Source organism: Zeus faber (assembly GCF_960531495.2).
Source record: "Zeus faber genome assembly, chromosome: 19".
Classification (NCBI taxonomy): domain Eukaryota; kingdom Metazoa; phylum Chordata; class Actinopteri; order Zeiformes; family Zeidae; genus Zeus; species Zeus faber.
Window position 1 is genome coordinate 12208392 of NC_137206.1, and position 23957 is coordinate 12232348.

Here is a 23957-nt window from a genome sequence, read left to right on the forward strand (position 1 = left end):
CGTCCTGTTGATTCTTTCAGGTCGTCTCCCTTCCGCTTGAGCGCACCGTTCTCTTGGGCGGCCTTTACTATATACCGCAGGACGCCTCTGATCTCTCCTCTTAACCCTCGGCAGCAGCCATGGAGACGGTCAAGATCTCATAGCACCCCCACCCCCCACCTCCAGCCCCCTTTCCGTTTCTTGGTTGATGGTTGGGCCTGGTTGAGCACGCTGCGATGCATGTCCACGTCGTGTTCCCTCATCCGCTCCAAGGTTTTTTTCCAACTGGAGGATGAGTCCCTCATTCATTTTCCAGTGCTTTGCGTGTGTGTGTGTGTTGTGTCACTCATTGATCTCTGGACTGCATGATGAGAGGTTATTGATTTTCCTGAGGGTGTGCGTGTGTGTGTGTGTGTGTGTGTGTGTGTGTGTGTCCCTTGAGGGTTCAGACCAGGGGAGCTCGTTGATTTCTATGTGAAATGTGGGTTTTATGAAGCCCTTTGAGACCGTATTGTGATTAAGGGCCATACAAATAAACTTGACTGATCTCTAGACTGCACAAGAGCTCACTGATCCTCTTCCTGTGTGTGTGTGTGTGTGTATGTGCGTGTGCACGTATCGCTCACTGATCTCTGGACTGCATGTGGAGAGCTCACCGATCTTCTTCCTCTTCTTCTTCTTCGCCTTGGGTTTTTTCATGGCCACTTACGCCCCGTGCCGTTGCATCAGTGCTCACCGCTCTAGCGCCACCACGAGGGTTCCGACGGGGAAACCACCCCCCTTCATCACTTGGTGACTTTGTGACATCATAGATTTCCCCAGGCGTCAGCGTGGCGGCGCCGCCGCGTGCCGACAGATAATCGAGTTGAGGTAGGACCCAGCTTGTGTGAAACTGGGAGATAGGGCATTTTGAGACCTCTGAAGTACCCGCAGACACCCTGCGTTAGTGTGAGCGGCGATGTGGCAAGGTAAAGTCAGTAAGTAAGTGAAACTTTTACGCTTTTCTACGCAAACCTCTCCCAAGGGGCTTTATGAGTAGCCGGTGGTCCATACAAGAGGGGCACGATTCAAGACAAATAAAATAAATAAATAAATAAATAAAATAAAAATCAAAATAAAACAGAAAAAAAAAAAATGAAGAAAAGAATGTTAAAGTCAAAACACAATGAGAAAAGCGTTAAAAACAAAACAGACAATTTCGCATGAGGAGGCCAAGAGCGTGAGAGAATAGAGATGAGGCCTCACAAGGCTAACCTACTGTAAGCTAGAACAAATGAAGGCAGCGGTTACGAATGAAGGCAGGGGCTACGAATGAAGGCAGGGGTGAATAGTTCCAGATGAAATACTTGAATAAACCTTGGACAAATAAAAAAATCAAAAAAATCTATTATTCGGTAAAGTTGAGTGGAACTAGTCGATGGCAGCTAACTGAATTCATTCCAAATGGGACTCATACTTGTGCCGCTCATCTCTGGTCCATTCTATTAATGAAATGTCATCCAGCCGGACCAGAGAACACATTTCAATTCACGAACGGCTCGGACAGGCCATGTGCTGTTTGTGTTTCCCGAGCGGCCACGTCTTGTGAAACGCCTGCATTTCGCCGCGAAAAGACCGCACCGCGACCCCGACCCCACCGAGGTACTGTACCGTGTGCGCGCTGTGCGTCCAGTACGCGAAGTCGCGAAGGGAAACGCCGCTTTCTGCCGAGGGGGCTTCCGTAGTTGTGGCTGACGCCATGCTAAAGTAGGGGTGCTTTCTGTCCCGTGTGCCGCCCGTGGCTTCCAATCGCGCGGCATGACGCCCCAGCTCGACCGAAACCCCTCCATCGGCGACATTTAAATAAACCATTACGTCTCCGCGCTGGCGTTTTCCATTCGGTAGAAAATCAACGCGGGATACGAACTGGACGCGGCGTCGCCAAAGGCGCCCCTCCAGCTGATGCGGTGGTACGTTCCAAGGTGGTAGCGTAATGGCAGACCTGTGAAGTGAGCGGCGTCGATCCTGTGACAGCGGTGGAACTTGACTTTTCTTGCCAGTAAAAAACATTGTCTTGAGGTACGTGCCGCTCCTCGCTCCCCGGGCGTCCCCCCCGAACCCAATTCCGCCCACGGCCCCGCCACGGTCTGCCGCGCTGTCAGCGCGTTGTTGTGGGGATGGCCAAGAAGAACAAGCCGACTTGCTAACGGTAGCCGAGCTCCTTTGCTAGCCGACGAGCACTGTTGCGCCGCACAGCGCCCGGCAGGAAGCGTGCTAGCCTGCTAGCCAACCTTCCTATTTTGGGATCGGTATTCCGCACGTTGTCATAACCGGAGGGTGACGCTTGCCCAGTAGGCCGGTCATTTTGATACGCCGGCGTATCGCAATTTATAACAAAAGCAACGTATGCACACCACTATACTAAACTATACCATACGACTGCTTAACGTACGCCAACAGTATACAGACATGCACAGTGTATGTACAGATTGTGTATTAAATATGCTGTATGTTTATGAACGCAAACTTGCACAATTTACTAGTTTGGACAGTGCGAATTGTTCATTCAGAGGGTTGTTTTTTTTTTTTGTTCATTCAAAATCTGTAGGTTTATTTAATATGGCAAATTTCTGTCCCTCAATTATTCGTGTGACTTTATAATTATTGCCCATTGTTTTGATGGGAGCTACCATCAATACATGAATAAAGTGAATAAAGTCCCTATCTATCTATCTATCTATCTATTATTCTATCTATCTATCTATCTATCTATCTATCTATCTATCTCTATATAATGTACATTAGAATACAATGAAATACAAGTGCCCTGGCTCTCTCAGGTAAAAGGCAGATGAATCATAATAAATACAGTAATAAAAGACACAAAAACAAGTACAGCAAAACAATACTGAAAGCAACAGAGGTACAGCACATAAAACAGGTATAGTTATCATACATGTCGAACTGCCTGCGGTCATCTATCTGTCTATCAAAATAGTTATGTTATGCAACGTCTTCAAGTAATGCCGGACGCCAAACGTATTGGAAAAAACGCGTGCGCCGTTGTATCGGAAATATAACTCATGCCAATGTAACAAAAAAATAACGGACACCAATTTATCAAAATATTAACGTTTGCCGATGTATCAAAATTATAATGTACGCCAACATATCAAAATAGCAATGTAAGGCGACATCAAACTATTAACGTACAACGACCTATTGAAATGGTGACATACACCATCGTTTCGAAATTATTATGTACGGCAATATATCAAAACAATAACGTATGCCAACGTACCCAGCTAATAACCAATTTATTAAAACAATAACGTACGCTCGCACTCTGGGTCAAAATGATTACATACACCAACGTATTAAGCGTGAAATCAACTTGTTTTTAATATTGGGATGCGACACCGGGCCTAGTTTCTCTTTACTTCCAGGTACACAAAAGATGAATATAAACAATTTGCAGGTCTTTCCCCACAATCGTTTCAGTTAATTCTTTATCTATGTGTAATCGTTGCTGTGTTAACCCATAATAGCGATAGGCATCCTGGGAACTTGACTTCACTGTCAGTACCCATTTCATAGGAGCAGCTGATTGGCTGTAGATTGGTTATTATAGGTAGGGCTGTCAAGATCATGACATTTTAGTTGATGATTATTTGTCACGCTTCTTTTATTTGTTTATTTTATGCAACTACAATAGTTGCTTAAAACAAAACTCATAATACATGTCTACTTTTTGCAGAAAAGCCCTGCCATGTTAATCTGTCATGTTTTTTAAAGGTCTTTTATCAAACTGCGTGCTTTGTTCAGTGCCGTTTATCTATTCTTAATTTTTTTGTTACTGTCAGGTCAAAGAAGAGAAACCATACAATGTCCTTGAAGCCGCGGGTGGTGGATTTTGAGGAGACATGGAACAAACTACTGACGACAATCAAGGCTGTTGTGATGCTCGACTACGTGGAGAGGGCCACGTGGAACGACCGCTTCTCGTATCGCATTTAGCGCCCAGCTTTGGGGAACTAGACTATAAAAAAAACAAAACCTAATCTACAAAACAGTTTACAGTAATAATAACAGTCTAGTATACTATACACTGATCAGCTACAACATTAAAACCACCACTAATAATGACTAATATTTTGTAGCTCCCCCTTGTGCTGCCAAAACAGCTCTGACCCGTGGAGGCATGGACTCCACAAGCCCTCTGAAGGTGTCCTGCGGTATCTGGCACTAAGAGGTTAGCAGCAGATCCTTTAAGACCTGGAAGTTGTGAGGCGGGGCCCCCGTGGATCGGGCTTGTTCATGCACATCCCACAGGTGCTCGACCCTGTCCATCCACGCAATGGATGAAAACGTGATTCAGACCAGGCCACCTTCTTCCATTGCTCCGTGGTTCAGTTCTGACGCTCACGTGCCCATTGTAGGTGCTTTTGGTGGTGGACAGGGGTCAGCATGGGCACTCTGACCGGTCTGCGGCTACGCAGCCCCGTACACTGCAAGCTGTGATGCACTGTGTGTTCTGGCACCCTTCTATCATCTAGCAGCATGAACTTTTTCAGCAATTTGTGCTACAGTAGTTCTTCTGTGGGATCGGACCAGAAGGGCTAGTCCATGACCCTGTTGTCGGTTCACTGGTTGTCCTTCCTTGGACCACTTTTGGTAGGTACTAATCACTGCACACCGGGAACACCCCATAAGACCTCCCATTTTGTAGATGCTCAGTCATTACAATTTGGCTCTTGTCAAAGTTACTCAGATTCTTACACTTGCCCATGTTTCCTGTTTCCAACACATCGACTTCAAGATCTGACTGTTCACTTGCTGCCTAATATATCCCACCCCTTGACAGATGCTATTGGAACGAGATGAGCAATGTTATTCACTTCACCTGTCAGTGGTTTTAATGTTGTGTCTGATCAGTGTATATGACGGGACTATATTGTTGTTGTTTTTTTAATCATCCAAGAAGACCCATTGCTTTATCTAATCTAAGTGAATTTAGATTAGATAAAGAAACCTGTTTAAGCAACATTTTAATAACATGCAACAATTGGTATAGTTCTTATTCGATATTATTTTATAGTGCAATATTCTATTCTTTTATTACTTAAGAGCAGTTATTAAATGTTAATATTTATTGGGGGAGTCGGAGGACTCCTTTACAAACCTGTATTACTCTTAAAAAAGCTTAGTATATCTTAAGCGCAGGAATCTAGATTGCTAGAATGAAACATGAACATGTTTATTCCCAACCTTAACGTTCATACCAGCGATATTTATGGATATTTATGCCTTGTGTGTTGCGTACCCGGAGCCGCTGGGGGAGAGATTGTACACAGAGACCAAGATGTTCCTTGAGAACCATGTCCGGCAGTTGTACAAGGTAAAGCACCTGAACCACCCAGAGAAACTTTTTTTTTTTTTGGTGGGGTAGGAATGCTGAATTTATCCATAGAGATACCACTATTGATATTGTTTACCGATACTGATACTTCTTCATAAGGGTCCGTACATTTCGTTCACGCAAAACTGGTGAAATTAATTTAATGTATGTAACTACTTTGTAAACATTTTCAGCACATTATAACAATACAGCGAGAATACCTCAAAAATATTTTGGTAACTATGATCGCAATCTAACTTTCATTCCGTCCTTACTAGCCCCACCCAAGGGTGCCGTGGCTGTAGCTTGACCGGTAACATGTTCTGTATTGATTTTTATTTCTGAATCCATAATGCTGCTTCCTGACCGAATGGAACCTAATATAATCAAATTGTTTGCCTTGTCTAGACGAGGGGGAGACAGTATTTTTGGGAATCATGTCGGCTTCGCGGGCAGATGGCGGTGATCAATCGGTCGAAGCTTCAAATTTAGGCAACAACGTATTTGAAGGGCGCATCAAGATGATGCTGCTTTTATAACCTGGGTTTTCTTGCAGAAAGCCCGTTTTTCCCTTGCCGCCGTCCCCCCGATACACACCTGGATAACGAACAGAATGTTAAATCATGTCTAACATGGTCCCCTGGTTAACACCAATTGCACTTTTTGTAAGGGATATATATGTGTGTGTGTGTGTGTGTGTGTGTGTGTGTGTGTGTGTGTGTGTGTGTGTGTGTGTGTGTGTGTGTGTGTGTGTGTGTGTGTGTGTGTGTGTTCCAGAAAGTCCTGGAGTCGGAGGAGAAGGTTTTAGTGATGTACCACAGATACTGGGAGGAGTACAGCAAGGGAGCTGACTACATGGACTGCTTATACAGGTAATATCACTATTGTGTACATACACGTACTATTACATACATGTATCACTCATTCTGTTTTTAGGCTGGTTGATTTAACAGGATTTTTATGGCCACTAGGTCTACTTTTATTTTTTATTTTTTTGCATAACCGTCACCAAACCGCGGGAGCCAGTGCCCTTTAGCAGTCATTAGGCCCGTTTCCAGGACATTGTTTAACTCTCGGGAGCGAATGCGATCGCTGTCGCCACGGATAGAAGTAGACGGGCTGTGACAACCCGCTCATCGGCTGAGATTAGAAGGAGCCAGTGGGCGCAAATTGTTTTGATAGCGGCCGTCAAAGAGATAACGTCTGTTTGTTCATTCAGCGAGGGCTGTCGCCATCATGACATTTTAACGAAGGATTGATTGTCATACAAATAGTCCCGTCCCCCCCATCATTTTATGCCACTATTATGGTATCAACATCTGATACTGTATTGATACCCATCCCCCGTATGAGGAAGAGTTAAATATTGACGTTGAGGAAAAACATTACATTCGGGTAGACGGTTCATTCTCCCTCAACCTAACTGATGGAAACACAAATAATATGCTTTTTTTTGTTTGGCGCAACATTTCTCACACCGATTTGAAATTCCCATCCACCACATCACATTGAAAATTGATTATTTATTTTGCTTGAAGTACGGTTACCGCGGTTATCGGTGTGTTACACTGTGTTCGGGCATACGCCAATTACATTACTTGCCCACCGTTGTTTTTGCTTTTTTTTTTTATATATAGAAATAAAACCCATTTAGTTAATTTTTGCATATCAGCGCCTACGTTCATCAAATAAAAAAAATTGTTTGTAAAGTAATAAGCTTGTTATCAAGTCTTTGTTGGATGCTGTGAAAGTGAAAGTTTCTGCTTCTTGTGCGCGCAGCAGAGAGGAGAGAAAGGAGGCTGTAGACCTGACATCTGGTCTAGATCGGGACCTGTAACATTGTTGTTGTTGTCGTGAGTTTATTAACTGGTGGGGAAAAATTCCTCACCGTGGCATCCCTAGCCTTGAAAAGTCCTTGAAAATGGAAAAAAATTGTTTCAATTTGAAAGTGCTTGAATTTCATATTGTAATTCCAGAATTAGCCCTGAGGATTATTGTGATCAGCTCAAACAACACAGACAATTAATTATAGGACCCAGAATCGTGATTGTGGCGCCGCCCCCTTGCGGCCGCCTGCGCGAGCACCTTGTGTCGATTACGCACATTTTTGTATTTTTAGAGCTTATTGTGCGTAATCACGGGTGTCATGACATTTCACTGCGTTTTCAGTATGTATGCCCGTATGTATATGTATGTGGCAGATAATCTCTTGAAATTGAAATAATTGCGATCAGGCGATTATGTAAAAATTGTGACAACTCCACACCCCCTCCTCCATTCAGGTATCTCAACACTCAGTTCATCAAGAAGAATAAATTAACGGAGGCGGACCTGCAGTACGGCTATGGCGGGGCGGACATGAACGAGCCACTCATGGAGATCGGCGAGGTACGGGGTCTGCCGCCCATTCCATGTCCAACGTCTTTTACGTTTTGCAAACACCAGGGGTCCGTCTCTGCGACCTCCGAGTGCAGGCTGACTCTCTCTCTCTCTCTCTCTCTCTCTCTCTCTCTCTCCCTCTCTCTCTCTCTCTCTCTCTCTCGGCTTTGTTTTTCCAGCTGGCATTGGACATGTGGAGGAAACTGATGATCGAGCCGCTCCAGTCTGTCCTGATCCGGATGCTACTCAACGAAATCAAAAAGTCAGTCCCTCACACAAACGACGGCAAGCTCATGGAAGGAACTGCTCTAATTTTCCCCAATATTACAATTACAACTTATAAGACAAGTGCGTTTTATAGCTGCAGCTTGTTTTCCTGTTTGCGTTTGGATTCACAGACTTTCTGTTTATACCCCTCTCTGCCGACTCAGTCCAGCGTTTCTAACCGCGCTGTGTTGTTTCCTAGTGACCGTTGTGGCGAGGACCCCAACCAGAAAGTAATCCACGGGGTTATCAACTCCTTTGTTCATGTTGAACAGTACAAGAAGAAGTTCCCGCTAAAGGTGAGAAAATCCCAACTGAAGATGGAAAATCTAAATTGATGACAACATGAAACATGAAATTGAGCATCATTTTTAAATTGTTTTTATGAGTTTCACTTATCAATACTTAGTTAAGCTTGCCTTTTTTCATGATTATTATTATTATTATTGTATAAGAATAATATGTCTCTCTTGACATATAAATAAATGAATGAACTAGTTTACTTACAAGAACCGTGAATATATCTATATAATATGTGTATATTTACACATAATATATTACGATATATACAAGAATATATCGTAAAATATTATGGAGACTAGATTAACCTGTTTCTGAGTTTATAACGCACACAAGACAGCTGTGTGTATGTGTGTGTGTGCCAGTGTGCGTTACAGTGACACTGCAAGGCCAAACCCGTTTTCCTCTCCTGCGTTTCAGTTTTATCAGGAGATCTTTGAAGGGCCATTTCTGCTGAAAACAGGAGAGTATTACAAACAGGAAGCATCCAACCTACTACAAGAGTCCAACTGTTCACAGTACATGGAAAAGGTAGGAAGGATAGATGAACTAGATGTGTGTGTGTGTGTGTGTGATACTTTAACACATGAACGAGTTAATCCGGGGCTCGTAGTCATTAATCTAGTCAATCTGGTGATATAAGTGTTTTAATCTGAGTATTACCTTACCATCAAAGCGCCAAGAGGGAGATCATAGAACCCCCTGTGAAAATCTCTCTCTCTCTCTCTCTCTCTCTCTCTCTCTCTCTCTCTCTCTCTCTCTCTCTCTCTCTCTCTCTCTCTCTCTCTCTCTCTCTCTCTCTCTCTCTCTCTCTCTCTCTCTCTCTCTCTCTCTCTCTCTCTCTCTCTCTCTCTCTCTCTCTCTCTCCCCCTCTCTCTCTCCCCCCCCCCCCCCCCCCTCCCTCTCCACTCTGCACTACAGTTCAGTGCCAATAGTGAGATTTCTCTAAATTAATCCCTGAGGCCTTATCCGTTAAACAGGATCAGATATGCAGTAACAAGCCCCTGCAGACAGACCCCCTCGCTTTACTTGTAAAGATGGATATGATATGACTGTTTACTGTTCTTTGGACAGGCTTAGTTGTATCCTTCATAAGACCCAGTATACTGCTGGGTGATATGTCGATATAATATCGATATCGTGGGATGAAACCAGATGTCATCCGGGCTTTTGGTTATCGTGGTATTGTGACATGGTTAAAGTTGCCTTTCAGGCTACATTACAGTGATGTGATGACATTTTCTCAACTTCATGGGCTGTTGTTTACTTAATGCTGAGGCTACATGTTCTGTAGAAAACCTATTCCTGCCCTTGTAACAGAATGAAAACAATGTGTTGCAACAATCCCCAAAGGCTTCAGGTGCAGTTCAGTTAGGAAAGGTGATGTCACCAACCACACAATTGTCAACCCGTAGAACATAGTGTTCAACGCCGGCTGAGGTTAATCTAGGGTATCCAAATGGTGTCCTTGTTGTGAGTTATATATCCTTTATAATATATAATATATTTTAAGATTCCATGAAAGGTCCCCGTCAACTGGGTCACTCTGACTCGGTGTAAATTTTGAGCAATGCATTATTGATATGATTATTGTATTTGTTTTTTTATCCGGATGGGTGTGTCCCTACCAGGGCTCACCTTGCTGCCAGGTTGGGTGTGAATGCTCTTCATAGGGTTTTCTCTGTCGCTGGAGGTACAGTCAGGGCAAAGCAGCGGACATACTTTTATTTCTAAACAAAGCTGTTGATCTGTTAGAAGATTTGGTGATTCAACCAATATTGTTGTGAGCAATACTTTCCCACTACTTGGTAAATGTTTTGCACGTATTCTTCAGTTTTTTCACAGTTCATAGTATTTGATCTTTCTCTTAATGATTATATTCAGAATCGGAAATCGTCCTAATTCAGTTACAATCCTAATAGAGTAATTAATCATCACTCTATGAATCTTGTTCAACGAGGCTATTTAACCTCTAAAAGTTTTTTAATACAGTTTACTTAAGTATTTAAGGTCTTTTCACAGATTTGTTTCAGAGGAAAATTAGGAAATCAAAAAATAAACATTATAAGATAATGTTATGATGTTTGGGCCGAATGTGTCCAAATTATAAAAAAAACTGTGTACGAGACTTACATTAGTTTGATTTACTGCTTGTATGGGATTTTGCTTTGGGTGAGGTCTTTAAAAGGTCCTTTGTTTCCTTTGCTCTTTGCTGTCCTTTTAATATATTTTTTTTACGTTTTCTTCATTCAATGATGACGTTCCAAAGGTAAATTCCAAATGGCGGTCCAGGCCAAAAGACCAATGACATTGTGTGACACGTGACCCCCCCCCCCCCTTCCCTCCCCGCAGGTCCTGGGGCGGTTGAAAGACGAGGAGGTGCGATGTCGGAAGTACCTACACCCGAGCTCCTATGCCAAAGTCATCCACGAATGTCAGCAGAGGATGGTGGCGGACCACCTGCAGTTCCTCCACGGGGAGTGCCAGGACATCATCCGGCAGGAGAAGAGAGAAGGTGCGTGACCTCTGACCCTTCCTCCCCCACAACAACCACGAAATCGCTCTCCAGTTCACTTTGGGGCTCAGAAGTTTAAGCGACACAATTATTCTTGTGTAAATATCGCTCATCCTGAAATATATCCCCAAATTCTCTCTATAAAGGTAGATCTTTCCAAAGACATCATATTTTTACCCATTGCTCACTCTGTACGATACCGGACTGATGTTGGGTAAAAAATGGAATTGCAACATTTATATTTTCTACCTTTTTGAAAAAAGAATTCCCTGCAGGTATGACATAGCTGTTGTTGAGTTTTTTGGTGATCTATTTAACACCCACTTTGGCAACTGCAATTATGTGATGCCATGGCCTACATGTATACTCGCATACATGAGAAATGGTAGGTAGGAGCGCAGCAGTGAAGTGGAGAGAGAATACATAGAATGAAGATGAAAGATAGTCAGAGGATCCGTTACGCAGTAGGGGACCAATCGAAACCCAACACCTGTGTGTGGGCAGCCTGAACTCTTAGCAAATGTATGTTTGTGTCAGAATAACCACAAAACCACCAAACCATTAACTGGTCTGAATACATCGGTTCACTGCAAGAACTTCACACGTATTGCAGAGCGTGCAGGCGTGCTGTGGATGAGAAAAACAGATGAGGCTGGCCTCCGGTTAAATCATCAGAAATGGGCGGGGGGGGGGGGGGAGTTCAGGCAGACTGGGAAAAAATATATAAAATATAAATATATCAAAATATATATATGTGGCAAGCTGATTGGCCAAATGTTTCAATATCGCGCCTTTTACAACGTGCACGTTTGAATGTCACCAAAGTGGTCTAATGATGACAAACACGCACACACAATCTAAAGGGTTTGTCTCTCTGTGTCCCTCCAGACATGGCCAACATGTACACTCTACTGCGGGCCGTTTCCAACGGTCTACCTCACATGATCCAGGAGCTACAAGTCCACATCCACGACGAGGGTCTTCGAGCCACCAGTAACCTCTCTCAGGAAAATGTCAGTAAAGCTGCATCACTGTGTGTGTGTGTGTGTGTGCGCGCGCGCGTAATATGAAACCTACACTGTTCATACAGTATATCTTACCTCCCACAATGTAAAGTATTGTCTGCATGTTCACAACAAACCCCTCTGCGATTTAACTTTCCTTTTCACTTGGTGAAGACAGCTTTTGACTACTAAGTTCATGTTATTATTGTTTTTATTTTTTGCAATATCTGCAACTCAAAACATTATATTTTTTTTAACGTTTCAATTGTGTGACGTTTTATAAATATTTCTTCTAATTAGCAGAATAAGGGACACGCAGCGGAGCAGAGATCGGGCGCGCAAATTGTGCCCCGATCGCTCCCTCTCCATGCGTAATACGCAATTCGCGCCCCCGTCTCCCTCTCCCTCTGCGTTTTTGCCTTGGGTGTGCCAAGACTTAGCACGAGTTCACGGTCTCACCGAAGACGCCTTTTATTTATTCCAGGTGTTTATTCCCAAAATGGCGTTGTATCCAGAACTCCAGGCTGTTAGCCTAGCTCATTTCACCACCGATGCTCCAATTCCGACCTCGTGTTTATAAAGTGTTAGGAGGAGGGGCCATGCCATGTATGACGGCTCCACATCATCGAATCATGATTTACCCTCGCCCAAAAAATCCAGACCAGAAAATGGGTGAGAAACAGTTTAATGGTCTAACTCCACAATTCTGTGAGTACTACATTGTTCAGTCTTTTCACGTGATTTTCTGACATGTATAACGTGTAAAGAAACAAATCACTGAAATCATTTTACAGGGACTCTAAAGTCGCTGATATAAAATGTACTTAAGGATCAAAAGTAAATGTAAATGCTGTTTTTTGCTAAGAGTTTTTATTGCTCTTATTTTATCCTGGTTGCAAGTATTTCTATATTCTTCAGCAAACATAAGAGACACTTAATTTGGGAAGACGCATCTTTAACTCGGCCATAAGAAGACATTTGTCGTAGATATGGCCACGGGTGTTGGTCTCTATCAGCCACAGCAGGTGCAGGTGCAGCATCACCGCTGGAGGAGGCGCTCGCTGTGGTCGTCGCCCTGCAACCGTCTGCTCCAGTTGTGGCTCTCTGGGTCGCGCCTGTGTTAGCCGAGTAGCAGCGCCGCAAAAATCAAAATTTAACACGGGGCAGGGTTGCCAGATCTCCATGACAAACCCAGCTGACCTGCGGCCAAAAAAACCCCCCCAAAAAACCCGCTTTGCACCCTTCTGTGGGAAAGCCGCCGACCCGGCAGCCCTGAACACGGGGTTGAGGGTGTTTACGCTCCGCTCGTTGGCTGATGCGACCTTTGATTCATTCACATGAACCTTGTGATGACTCAGTTTTAGTGACATCACTGGCTCCCAGTTTTCCTCCGATTTTATTTTGTAGCGAGTCACAAAGTTGTTCACGGGAGATGTGTTGGAGTAAAAGTAAAACTTTTTGAGTCCACATGGAGTCAAGAAAAGTAAAAGTCGAAAGAAATATAATAGCTCAAGTAAAGTACAGGTACTTCCCAAAAACACTTGATGACATTAACAGAGTATTTTTACTCTGTTACTTTACACCACCGCCCGCGACCTCACCCGCGCCCCGGTGTCTCACGCCCCGCTCTCCTCGCTCCCCCCCAGATGCCAACCCAGTTTGTCGAGTCTGTGCTGGAGGTCCACAGTAAATTTGTCCAGCTCATCAACACGGTTCTGAACGGAGACCAGCACTTCATGAGCGCACTCGACAAGGTATGTGTGGTCATGGCGAGAAACGGCCACAAGAGGGCGAGAGCACCTGAGTGAAATTACCTTTTGTGATACACTCGCTCCAGGCTTCAATTCCGCTCAATTCTGATGGATTTATTGCGCCGATTCAATTTTTTTATCCTTATTCTGATTCCACTGTGAGCTGAACCGCTCTCTGATGTGTTTCATTAAGAAGAAAGTCTAATAAAAGAAACAGAGTGGAGCGGTAAAACTAAATACTTCTGCTTGAATTCATTGTTTTGAAAATTCAACGCCAGAGACACAGAGAAGGAATCTTTTGCACCCGTCGTCTTTTGTTTCCATTGGAACTTTTGAAATGCCGTGAATGCCTCGAACCGTGGGCGTGTGCGTGAACGTGGCCGCAGCTTACGTTCCTTATGGGAGGTTTGTTTGTCCTCCCTGTCTCTCAGGCTTTGACGTCCGTGGTCAACTACAGAGAGCCCAAGTCCATCTGCAAAGCCCCTGAACTGGTGAGCGCACACACACACACGCGCACGCACACACACGTGCATGCACACACACGTACAGACACACAAGCACACACAGACGCGCACGCACACACGCGCGCACACACACACACACACACACACACACACACACACACACACACTGGATCTTGACCCCGCGTTCCCTCCCCGTGCAGCTGGCCAAGTATTGCGACAATCTGCTGAAGAAGTCTGCGAAGGGCATGACGGAGAACGAGGTGGAGGACAAGCTGACCAGCTTCATCACCGTCTTCAAGTACATAGACGACAAGGACGTCTTTCAGAAGGTGACGCTGCTCGGCCGTGCCAAATATTAGGCCTTCCCAAAATAATAATAACAGAAAAAACAACCTACATACTTTTCAGTGTAAATCCATAAGAGTGTGTGTGTTGAGTCCCATTCCATTCGACATATGTTAACTTTTTTCCTCTGTATCCGTATTAATTTTTTCTTGGTTACTTGAGGTTCTTTGCGTTGTTGCCGGGTAAGGCGTGGCCCGCCACCAACAATGACAGCAGCATACAGAGCAGCACACATGTGTAACACAAAACACATTGAACGGCTGTTTTCGTTAAAACGTGCCGGCTAAAAAAGTATCAAATATAGATCCAATTTTTTTTTTTCCCCCCACTTTAAACTGAAGTGCACTACTTTTCAAAAGCACCAACATCTGGTTTCAGTGGCGTTGCGTTCATGTTTTGTCACTCATTTGTGTGTTTTTGCAGTTTTACGCCAGAATGCTAGCGAAGCGGTTAATACACGGCCTGTCGTTGTCGATGGACTCGGAAGAAGCCATGATCAACAAACTAAAGGTAATGAACGTGACCAAACTTCCTTTCACCTTGAGTGTCAACACGACGGCGAAACGGTTCCACCTGCTATCTCTCTGGTTTCAGTCATGGCTTTGTTTATACCGGTGTTGTGCCCGTTCAGGAACATGCCTGCTCGGAACAGGTTGTGCTGCGGGTTGCGTCCCGTTTTGAAGCTCGTTTTTTTTGCGTCAGTAGGATCGAAACCCGAAGACGGATCAGTCGCTGGCGCTCGCTCGGCGCCCGTGCGGTGAACGGGGGATCCGTTCCGCGCACACATTAATTGAACGCCACGCCGGCAGAAAAGCGATCAGTGAAAGCGATCCGCCGCGCGTCCCCCGTTCTCCAAACCGAACCAATGATAACAGGTTTTTTTGGGCGATTCTGGCCCTGGTATCACTTGGGATCGGACCGAAACCAAATCCTGCGGTGCAGCCCACCCCCCTGCCGCGCCGCGGACTTAAGTGACCCAGCCGCAGAGTCCTGGAGCCAGGCCTGCAGACTGGCTTCTTCACCACCGTCCCGGAACCGTCCCCAAAAAACAAATTTTAACCGTCCCAAAATCATCTCTAGTTGTTAGTGGCAAAATACATCAGATGTTGAGGAAATAAGTAGTTCTATTCATTTTTTCTCCATTCAGAGAAATAGGTTTAGAACAAAACTGAAAAGTTGTCTGTAAACCGTAAAAAAAAAGAGAATTGAGAAGAAAAAAAATCATTCAAAATCAACAGTCATTAAAAGATACAGGATTAATATGATTGATTTAAAATTAATCCAGATCATATCTGAGGCAACTGCTGTTTCTTGTTAATTTATATGTACATTTACATTTACATTTAATCATTTAGCAGACGCTTTTATCCAAAGCGACTTACAATTATTATATGTATGTGACAAATAATCTCTTGAACTTGAACTTGAACTTGAACTTGAACTTATTCAAACACCGACGGACGCAGCCATCAGGAGCAATGAGGGGTTAAGTGTCTTGCTCAAGGACACTACAGCATGCTAGCAGGAGGAGCCTGGGATCGAACCAGCAACCTTTAGATTACTGGACGACCAGCTCTACCGCCTGAGCTACCGTCCCCCATATGTAATTTGTTTATATGTTTATATGTAATTTATGTCAAGCACTTTTTAATCAATAAGGGGTACATACACATTTTGTTCTCAAAGTAAAAGTACCTCAGTGTACTTGCCAAACTCAAAGTACTTTTACCTCCAAACTGTACTCAGCTGAAGTACTTTAGTACATTTATTTACTCAAAATGTTGTAATGGCAGTGTTTATTTTCCAAAACATCTTTATGTTATTTGTAGTTAGGCAGTCTGAGGACAACCATGGGGGTCCACGTGGGGTCCTAGAGTCAGGGCAATCAAGTACTTAAAAGAGAGTGAGGAGGGATTGCACAGAGAGTTTTGGACGTTTCAATAAAGCAGTTAAATGGATATCCTGGACTGTGAGTCATTTTTTTAAACCTTGACATTATTACAGTAACTTGTTTAATTGTCACATGAAACTGCAGTTCAGTGTTTAATAACTTGATGTAGCTCCGGCGCGCCCTTGGGCGTTCGGTTCAGTTTGTCATTTTGTCAGCGATGGTTGTGCATATGTAGAAAAATCCCTTTCGCCCCAGAGAGAGCTCAGCGGGCCGCCCTGCTGTTGGCTTGTTTATTTAATCCCCAGCGACACACCCGCCAAGAGTGAAGTAGATCGGAGGAACGGTCGTCGAGATAATCGATGGACATACATACATATATACATATATTCAAACATACTGTATATACATACAGAGATTCTCTTTTTATTGTTAGATTTGAGGATGTTCACTTTTACTCCCCCTCCTCCTCCTCCTCCTCCCCCTCCCCCTGCAGCAAGCGTGCGGCTACGAGTTCACCAGCAAGCTGCACAGAATGTACACGGACATGAGCGTCAGCGCCGACCTCAACAACAAGTTCAACAACTTCATCAAGACCCAGGAAACAGTGGTGGACCTGGGAATCAGCTTCCAGATCTACGTATTACAGGTGAGGGGGTGGAGGCGCGGGGGGGGACAAAGAAGATGGCGACAGTTGATGGCCATTCATCATCGGCCTTCCAGCGTCATCATCACGGCCGTTCTCATATCGTGTGTGTTTGTGTTTGCGTTTTGCAGGCAGGAGCCTGGCCCCTCACGCACGTCCCCTCCTCCACCTTCGCCATCCCCCAAGAACTAGAGAAGAGCGTACAAATGGTGAGTCGGCGGCGCGCCGGGGAGGGCGGGCGAGGCGTCTGCCGCCGGAGAAAAATGTTGTAGGCCGAAACGAGAGGACGGGCCCCGTGCAGTGACGCCTGCTTCTCCTGCCTTTTCTTTCCAGTTTGAGTTGTTCTATAACCAGCACTTCAGCGGGAGGAAGTTGACCTGGCTGCACTATCTCTGCACAGGTAACACACAGGCGCGCGCGCGCACACACACACACACACACACACACACACACACACACACACACACACACACACACACACACACACACACACACACACACACACACACACACACAAGCTCAGTTTGTTTATAAATAGCGACGCGCACACTCTGTGATGACTTTGTGAGATACGTCAAATCCAGCTCTACCTCTCAGGGACTGGTGTGGCTGCCGCTCGCTATTTAAAAACACGCTCGTTGTTGTAGCAGCGGTTCAACCCAACGTCAGAATGTGTCGTTTAGATTCAAGATTCAAGAGGTTTATTCGTCACATACATAGACATACTTTCATACATATATTCAGTGAAATGTCTTTGCAACGCACCCGGAGATTATGCACAATAGTTACTAAACTGAACATAACAGTTAACCTAATTCCTACCTAGCAACTAACTGAAACTGATTCCTAAAACGTAATGCAGTTAGTGAATAGAGTAATAAAAATAAAATAAGACTAAAAAAGAAAATACCAAGTGGGGGTACAAAATAGAAGAGAATAGAGTTATGTTTATGGGATAGGCTATTTGTTTATACAGATATATGCAGTAAAGTGCATGTGAATAAAGTGAGCATGGCGATATACAGTACAGTATACAACAGTAACAATACTGTTAATACAGTAACACCAAACAGAACAGCAATACAGCGCAGTATGCAGTAACCCAGAACAGTGATACAGTATGCAGTACAGTATGCAGTAACCCAGACCACTGATACAGTATGCAGTACAGTATGCAGTAACCCAGACCAGTGATACAGTATGCAGTACAGTATGCAGTAACCCAGAACAGTGATACAGTATGCAGTACAGTATGCAGTAACCCAGAACAGTGATACAGTATGCAGTACAGTAATTCCTCTCATGCCGACTCACCATCCGCACACTCTTCTCAGTCATTGAAAGGGGCCTGTATTTATTTGCATTATTTCCAGCTATCTAACGCTTTCCTACCGCACTCCCTGCCGCCGCGCCTGGATTCCGCAGTAAATGCGATGCCCCGTTTGACAAATAACAATAAATGTAGTTTTCGTGAAAAAAAAAAAAAAAAAGTGACTTATGATTATCAAAGCTCGCAAACGCACTCACCCCGAAATAGAATCACTTCCTCGCTCCCATCCGGCCTTCTCGGAGCGTCCCGTCGTGAAGCGTGACGTCCGCGCAATAACCACGTCTCCAGTTTCCATTTGGAGGGACGTCGAGGGGGAAGCAGGATGAGAGATGAGTTAAAATAAACGACTAAAACAACACAGCACACGGAGAACAACCTCAGTTTATTTGAAAGCTGAGCTATAGGAGGTAAAAAATAAAAATAAAAATCTACAGGATGGCGCGGAATGTGCTCACGGCATTCTCACTTTTCACAGAATATCCAAAGGATGCCTCAAGGCTTTATCTGAAACAGATAACATACATCACAGAGAACCGCACACAATGAGTTTCACTGATCCGACCCGACAGGTTGGCTTTGCTGGAATGCCGGCTTGCCGGAGGTCCGCGGGGCGCGTCGGACCACAAGTCTGCGATGTCACCGAAAGATTAGGTTTTAATGAACACGCGGAGGCGTTGCATCGCGGGGAGGCGCTCGATGTTTCCCGATCGGTTCCGCCGCCGCCGAAAAGAGAGAAAGCGGTGTGAACTTGAAGCCGAAATCGTTGCTGGAATGATGAATTTCACTCAAAATGGGTTGGCGTTACAGCTCACCTCAGCGAGCGGCCGGTGTGTGTTTGTTGTAAACCAGAGTTCTGCCGCGGGAGTTATGGTATTACATAGTATTAAAGTCACACTATTACCATGTTCCTCTTTGTATTATCATTGTTTTATTTGTAGAACACTTAAAACCAAAGCACTGTAGTAATGTGAGCTACACCCCACCAGGCGAGGTGAAGATGAACTACCTGTCCAAGCCCTACGTCGCCATGGTGACCACCTACCAGATGGCGGTGCTGCTGGCCTTCAACAACAGTCAGACGGTGGCCTACAAGGAGCTGCAGGTCGGCACGCAGATGAACGAGAAGGAGCTGCAGAAGACCATCAAGTCCCTCCTGGACGTCAAGATGCTCAACCACGACTCGCAAAAGGTCAGACATCCCCGGGGGGTCCTGTTGATTTCCACAGCCAATAATGCTGCATTCCTTTTGGCTTTCTTCCTCGTTGAGTTTTGTATTAATATGAAAGGGATACTCCAGTTTTTGGGTATAGACTTTTTGTCTGTCTTACCCAGATTCAGAAGAGATGGTCGATACCAATTTCACCCCTGTGTCCCCACTGGTAGTGATGCTAACTGGGTTAGCGCAATGCATGGCTGCAGGTGGGATCAACTAGCCTAGCTCCCGAGAAATTAGTGAAATACAATTCGCTGTTTCAGTCTCTCTCCCTTTAAATAAGATGAGTGGATAACGCAGGCCTTCTTAATCCAAGAGTCCATGAGTGATTCCCCCTTTATACTTATTAAAACATAAAGACAACTTCTATAAACAAAATGCCAACGTTAAAATCATATAAACTACACTCAGTTAGCCCAAGGTCACAAAGCTTAGTTTTCATTTTTGTACTTGTTAGCAGCCTTTGGAAGCTCACTTCATATTCCCCAAGCAACATTTTCCCAGATGTAATTTATGTCGTAGAACAAAACATACCGCATGTTGCATACCTTTGTTAACCACAGACCATATGGTGGCTGTAACTGTGCCCGAAAACGTGCTTTTGGAAAAATACATTCGTTTTGGTGAGGGAACCCTTGGCTCCAACTTGCTAACTCATTTCCTGGACTTTGTAGGACTAAAAACCGTCAGACCAACACACCGTTAACGGCATACTAGCTTTATTCACATATTCGTCATTTGATTATTTGTTTGTTTTAAGTGAGCAAAAAAATACATCAGCTTTAGTCGACAAGAACTATTTGAGTTTTAGTTGATGGAAACTCATTTGTGTTCTTGGAATGTATTTGCTATTCTGGGTCCGTTTAGATTTTTAAAGTCAGTCATGTTAAAATGGTCATACATGTTAAACACATTACACACATTGATATGCTTCAAGGTCTGGTCTTTTGGGTTTCGATGCTTTAATTGATTGCAAACCGCTTTAAAACTTAGAGCTGATGCCAAATAAATAAAGCTTATTTACTTTCTTATTCAGGTTCTCAATATGCTCTTTAACTAAAGTCCTTAATATACGCAACCACTAACTAACTAACTAAAAAATGCTGATTTAGCACATTTAGCAAAACATTCCCTGCGTCTGCAAGTTTGAAATGTGGCTTTACAACTTCCCAGCAAACGCTATGAGCGAGGAAAGAATGAAAGTGAAACCAACACCGCCTGGATGGGATTTCTAACATGAATTCAGAAGCTTTCGTTATCAGTATTATTGTCAATTTTCTCGCCGTCTCTTTTGATCTCCTTTATAGAGATTATTTGACATCCATGTCCTTTATTGTACAGTAGCATGTTTTCATTTGGCGATTGTTGCGGTAAAAAGGTCGTGAAGGAACGTATCGTAATGAACTCAGGACAGGAGCATCCAGGGTCAAATAGGAGTCAAGTCCCGGCACCTTGTTGAGAACCCGTCCCAAGGCGACAGAACAGTTTGACACGAGAGCACGACACGTTTACATCTGAACTTTTTAAGTTCCATCCCGACAGCTTTTGTTAAAGACGGCCTTTTCTCTTGCCAACAGGAGGAAATTGAAGCAGAGTCCACGTTTTCACTAAATATGAGCTTCACAAGTAAAAGGACAAAGTTCAAGATCACAACGTCGATGCAGAAGGACACGCCACAGGTGAGTCCGGTCCCCGCCCTCCTTCCCTTCCTGCCCTCCTTCCCTTCTCTTCCCTCCTTCCCTTCCTGCCCTCCTTCCCTTCTCTTCCCTCCTTCCCTTCCTGCCCCCCTCCTTCCCACCCAGCGGCGACTCTCCTCCTTGGTCGTTCCGCCTCAAGCCTCTCGCCCGTTTCTCTGTCCCGCAGGAGATGGAGCAGACGAGGAGCGCCGTCGATGAGGACCGCAAAATGTATTTACAAGCTGCTATAGTGAGAATCATGAAGGCCCGCAAGGTGCTGCGGCACAACGCCCTCATCCAGGAGGTGGGTGGAGCGGAGGCCGCGCGGCGGCTCACGCTGCTACATGTTTTGCTTATTGATAGAAGCTGTGACAGGTTAACAACGGTTAGGGAAAGGTTTCTTTTGATGGGAAAAACAGAGCGTTGGGCTGAAAATCCCCCCCCCCCCAAAAAAAAAAGTATAGATATTTACTAATATGATTGTGTAATGTTTCTCTACAAACAGAAAAAAAAGATAAATACTTCATTTTAATTCAATTTAAATAAATAGGGTTTTTTTTCTGCCCGTAAATGTCAGATACATTAAAGAGTTATCTGCTCATTTCAAAGGCTAAAAATTACATCACAAAAACACAGTTTTTTAATCATTATTATTATTATTATTATTATTATTATTATTAATAATAATAATAGTAATGAAAATAATAATAATAATTTTCTAAAACGAGAAGTTCTTCATTTGACTTTTATGACAGGTTGGGATCCAAAGGTCAGAACAACCGACCAAAGTCTCTGTGATATCTTGCGAAAACCAGCGTTGGCATGTTTGCGTTATGACACACACACCTAACACCGCTGCATCCGGCGGCCATGTTGGAACATGTCCCTCGAGGAGCGCTCCGCTCTTTGCCGAGCGCAGAAAACTCCAACCTCTTCCCCACCTCTGCCTCCGCTTTCTGTTTTTCCTCCCTGATGTTCTCGGGGTTGTTTGTTGTGCTGCAGCTGGTTATTTATGGTCTCGCTTCCCCACACATGCATAGCTTTCCCCTCCTCCCCTGCATTCCTACCTCTGCTCCCAGGCATGGGATTTATCTCCGCAGAATCTGTCATCCAGTGGCGGCTGCGGCTGCGGCTGCCACCCGCAAGGAACAAAAACAAACTATTCGGAGCTGACGTTGTGGAAGAAAAATGTGTTTCCAAATCTTAAAAAAAAAAATAATAATAATAATAATAAAAAATTGATTTCATCCTTTTGGAGGCATTGATCGCTGTGGGAGCCGAATGTCAAAACCGATGGGCCGCTGAAAACGGTTGTTATACCGCGTCACAAGAATAGTGTAATGTCTCTAATGCAGACATTCTCAAACTTGATATATACACACAGGCTCACAAGACATTTCAAATATATGGATATTTGATTAGATGGATGGCTGGATGGATAGATACTTTATTCCTCCCCAGAGGGAAAGTGCAGTGTTAAAGCAGTACACCAAATGGGATTGCCATCAAAATGGACGATAATAATATGGGACTGGATATATATATTTTTTTATAGAAATGTAGTTAAACTGGTTTGAATTACATAACTATTTCCATACTACCAATGTGGAGCTCCCTTAATGCTCTGAAATAATAAGAAGTAGTTGATGTGATATTCAAATTCCTAGATGTCACCTAATGTGCAGTAGCTGTAGCGTGACCAGTAATGCCGGTAAGTATAGCACTAAAGATCCTCAATCTTGTTGCTAATAGACCTAAATAATAAAAAGAAAAGTAAAAAAAAAAAACAACAAAAAAAAAAAACCTCACACTCTCTGATAACTGTCGGCGTGAGAATTTTGGGGAGCTCATGAGTGGGGTCACGGGCCTGAATAAGGGTTGTTGAAGGTCTCCTCCCTCTGCGACGTTCTAACGAAGCCCCTCCCTCTCCGCAGGTCATCAACCAGTCCAAAGCCAGGTTCAACCCCAGTATCAGCATGATCAAGAAGTGCATCGAGGTGCTCATCGACAAGCAGTACATCGAGCGAAGCCAGAGCTCCGCGGACGAGTACAGCTACGTCGCGTAGGCCCACGAATCAAATGAAAACAAACAAACAAACAAACAACTAACCGAGTGGAGGAACGCCCGGCACGCCTGCCCCCCGCCCCGCCCATCCATCCCCCCCCCGCCCCCCTCCCCATCCATACCGATCAGCAGACACCGGCTTCAAAACTTTTAGGAAGAAAAAAAAACAGCAACGACGACATTAAACAGGACTCATTCATCAGTCTCTAGCTTTGGACTGTGGCCGACCCACGTGATTCCCGTGGAGGAGACTGAAGCAGGACTGGTGCCTCCATCGCCGGTGTGGGACGGTGCTGGTGCTGGTGGTGGTGGTGGTGGTGGTGTGTTTGGGGGAGGGCATTAATCTATTCATGTTAGGCAGCAAGCTGACAGATCCACCCCATTAGAATTTACCCCCTCCCTCCCTCTACCGCCACCCTCTGTTTTGTAAGCTGTTTACAACATCACCAGTGCCACGCACCCGTGCGTCAACGATGAACAAAAAAAAAAAAAAAAAAAAAGAGAGAGAAATGCCTATAGCTACTTGTCGCGAAAGGAGCCGATAAAATGCGTAAAAAACGGTAAACAAAACACACACGAGGAAAACAAAAATAAAAATCAACATTTAAATTAATGGGAAGAGAGTGAGCTGTGTGGTGGCTAGACGGATAAAATGCTTTCTTTTCTCACGTTTGCAGTTGTTGTGCGTGTATATTCTTTTTCTTTTTTATTTTAAATGTACCGGACATAGAAAAAATATTGTAATAAAACTGGTATCCTGA

At 44.3% G+C, this 23957-nt stretch overlaps 1 protein-coding gene across 2 annotated transcripts; it reads left to right on the forward strand.

The window, feature by feature from the left end:
* The first annotated feature begins 1871 nt into the window (after positions 1-1871).
* Positions 1872-23957, forward strand: cul2 (cullin 2). Of its 2 annotated transcripts, XM_080019942.1 has the most exons (21): positions 1872-1928; positions 3822-3962; positions 5254-5356; positions 6134-6228; positions 7639-7744; positions 7915-7997; positions 8202-8298; positions 8720-8830; positions 10652-10814; positions 11703-11827; positions 13465-13572; positions 14001-14060; positions 14234-14362; positions 14802-14888; positions 16763-16915; positions 17044-17121; positions 17246-17312; positions 19229-19431; positions 21033-21134; positions 21319-21435; positions 23066-23957. In XM_080019942.1, exons 1-21 carry the CDS (start codon positions 1921-1923, stop codon positions 23195-23197), a joined length of 2268 nt encoding a protein of 755 aa, XP_079876068.1. In that variant the 5' UTR covers positions 1872-1920; the 3' UTR covers positions 23198-23957. The 2 variants fall into 2 exon arrangements, with proteins under 2 accessions (XP_079876068.1, XP_079876067.1); XM_080019941.1 differs by lacking the exons at positions 1872-1928; positions 3822-3962 and having other exon boundaries at positions 5261-5356.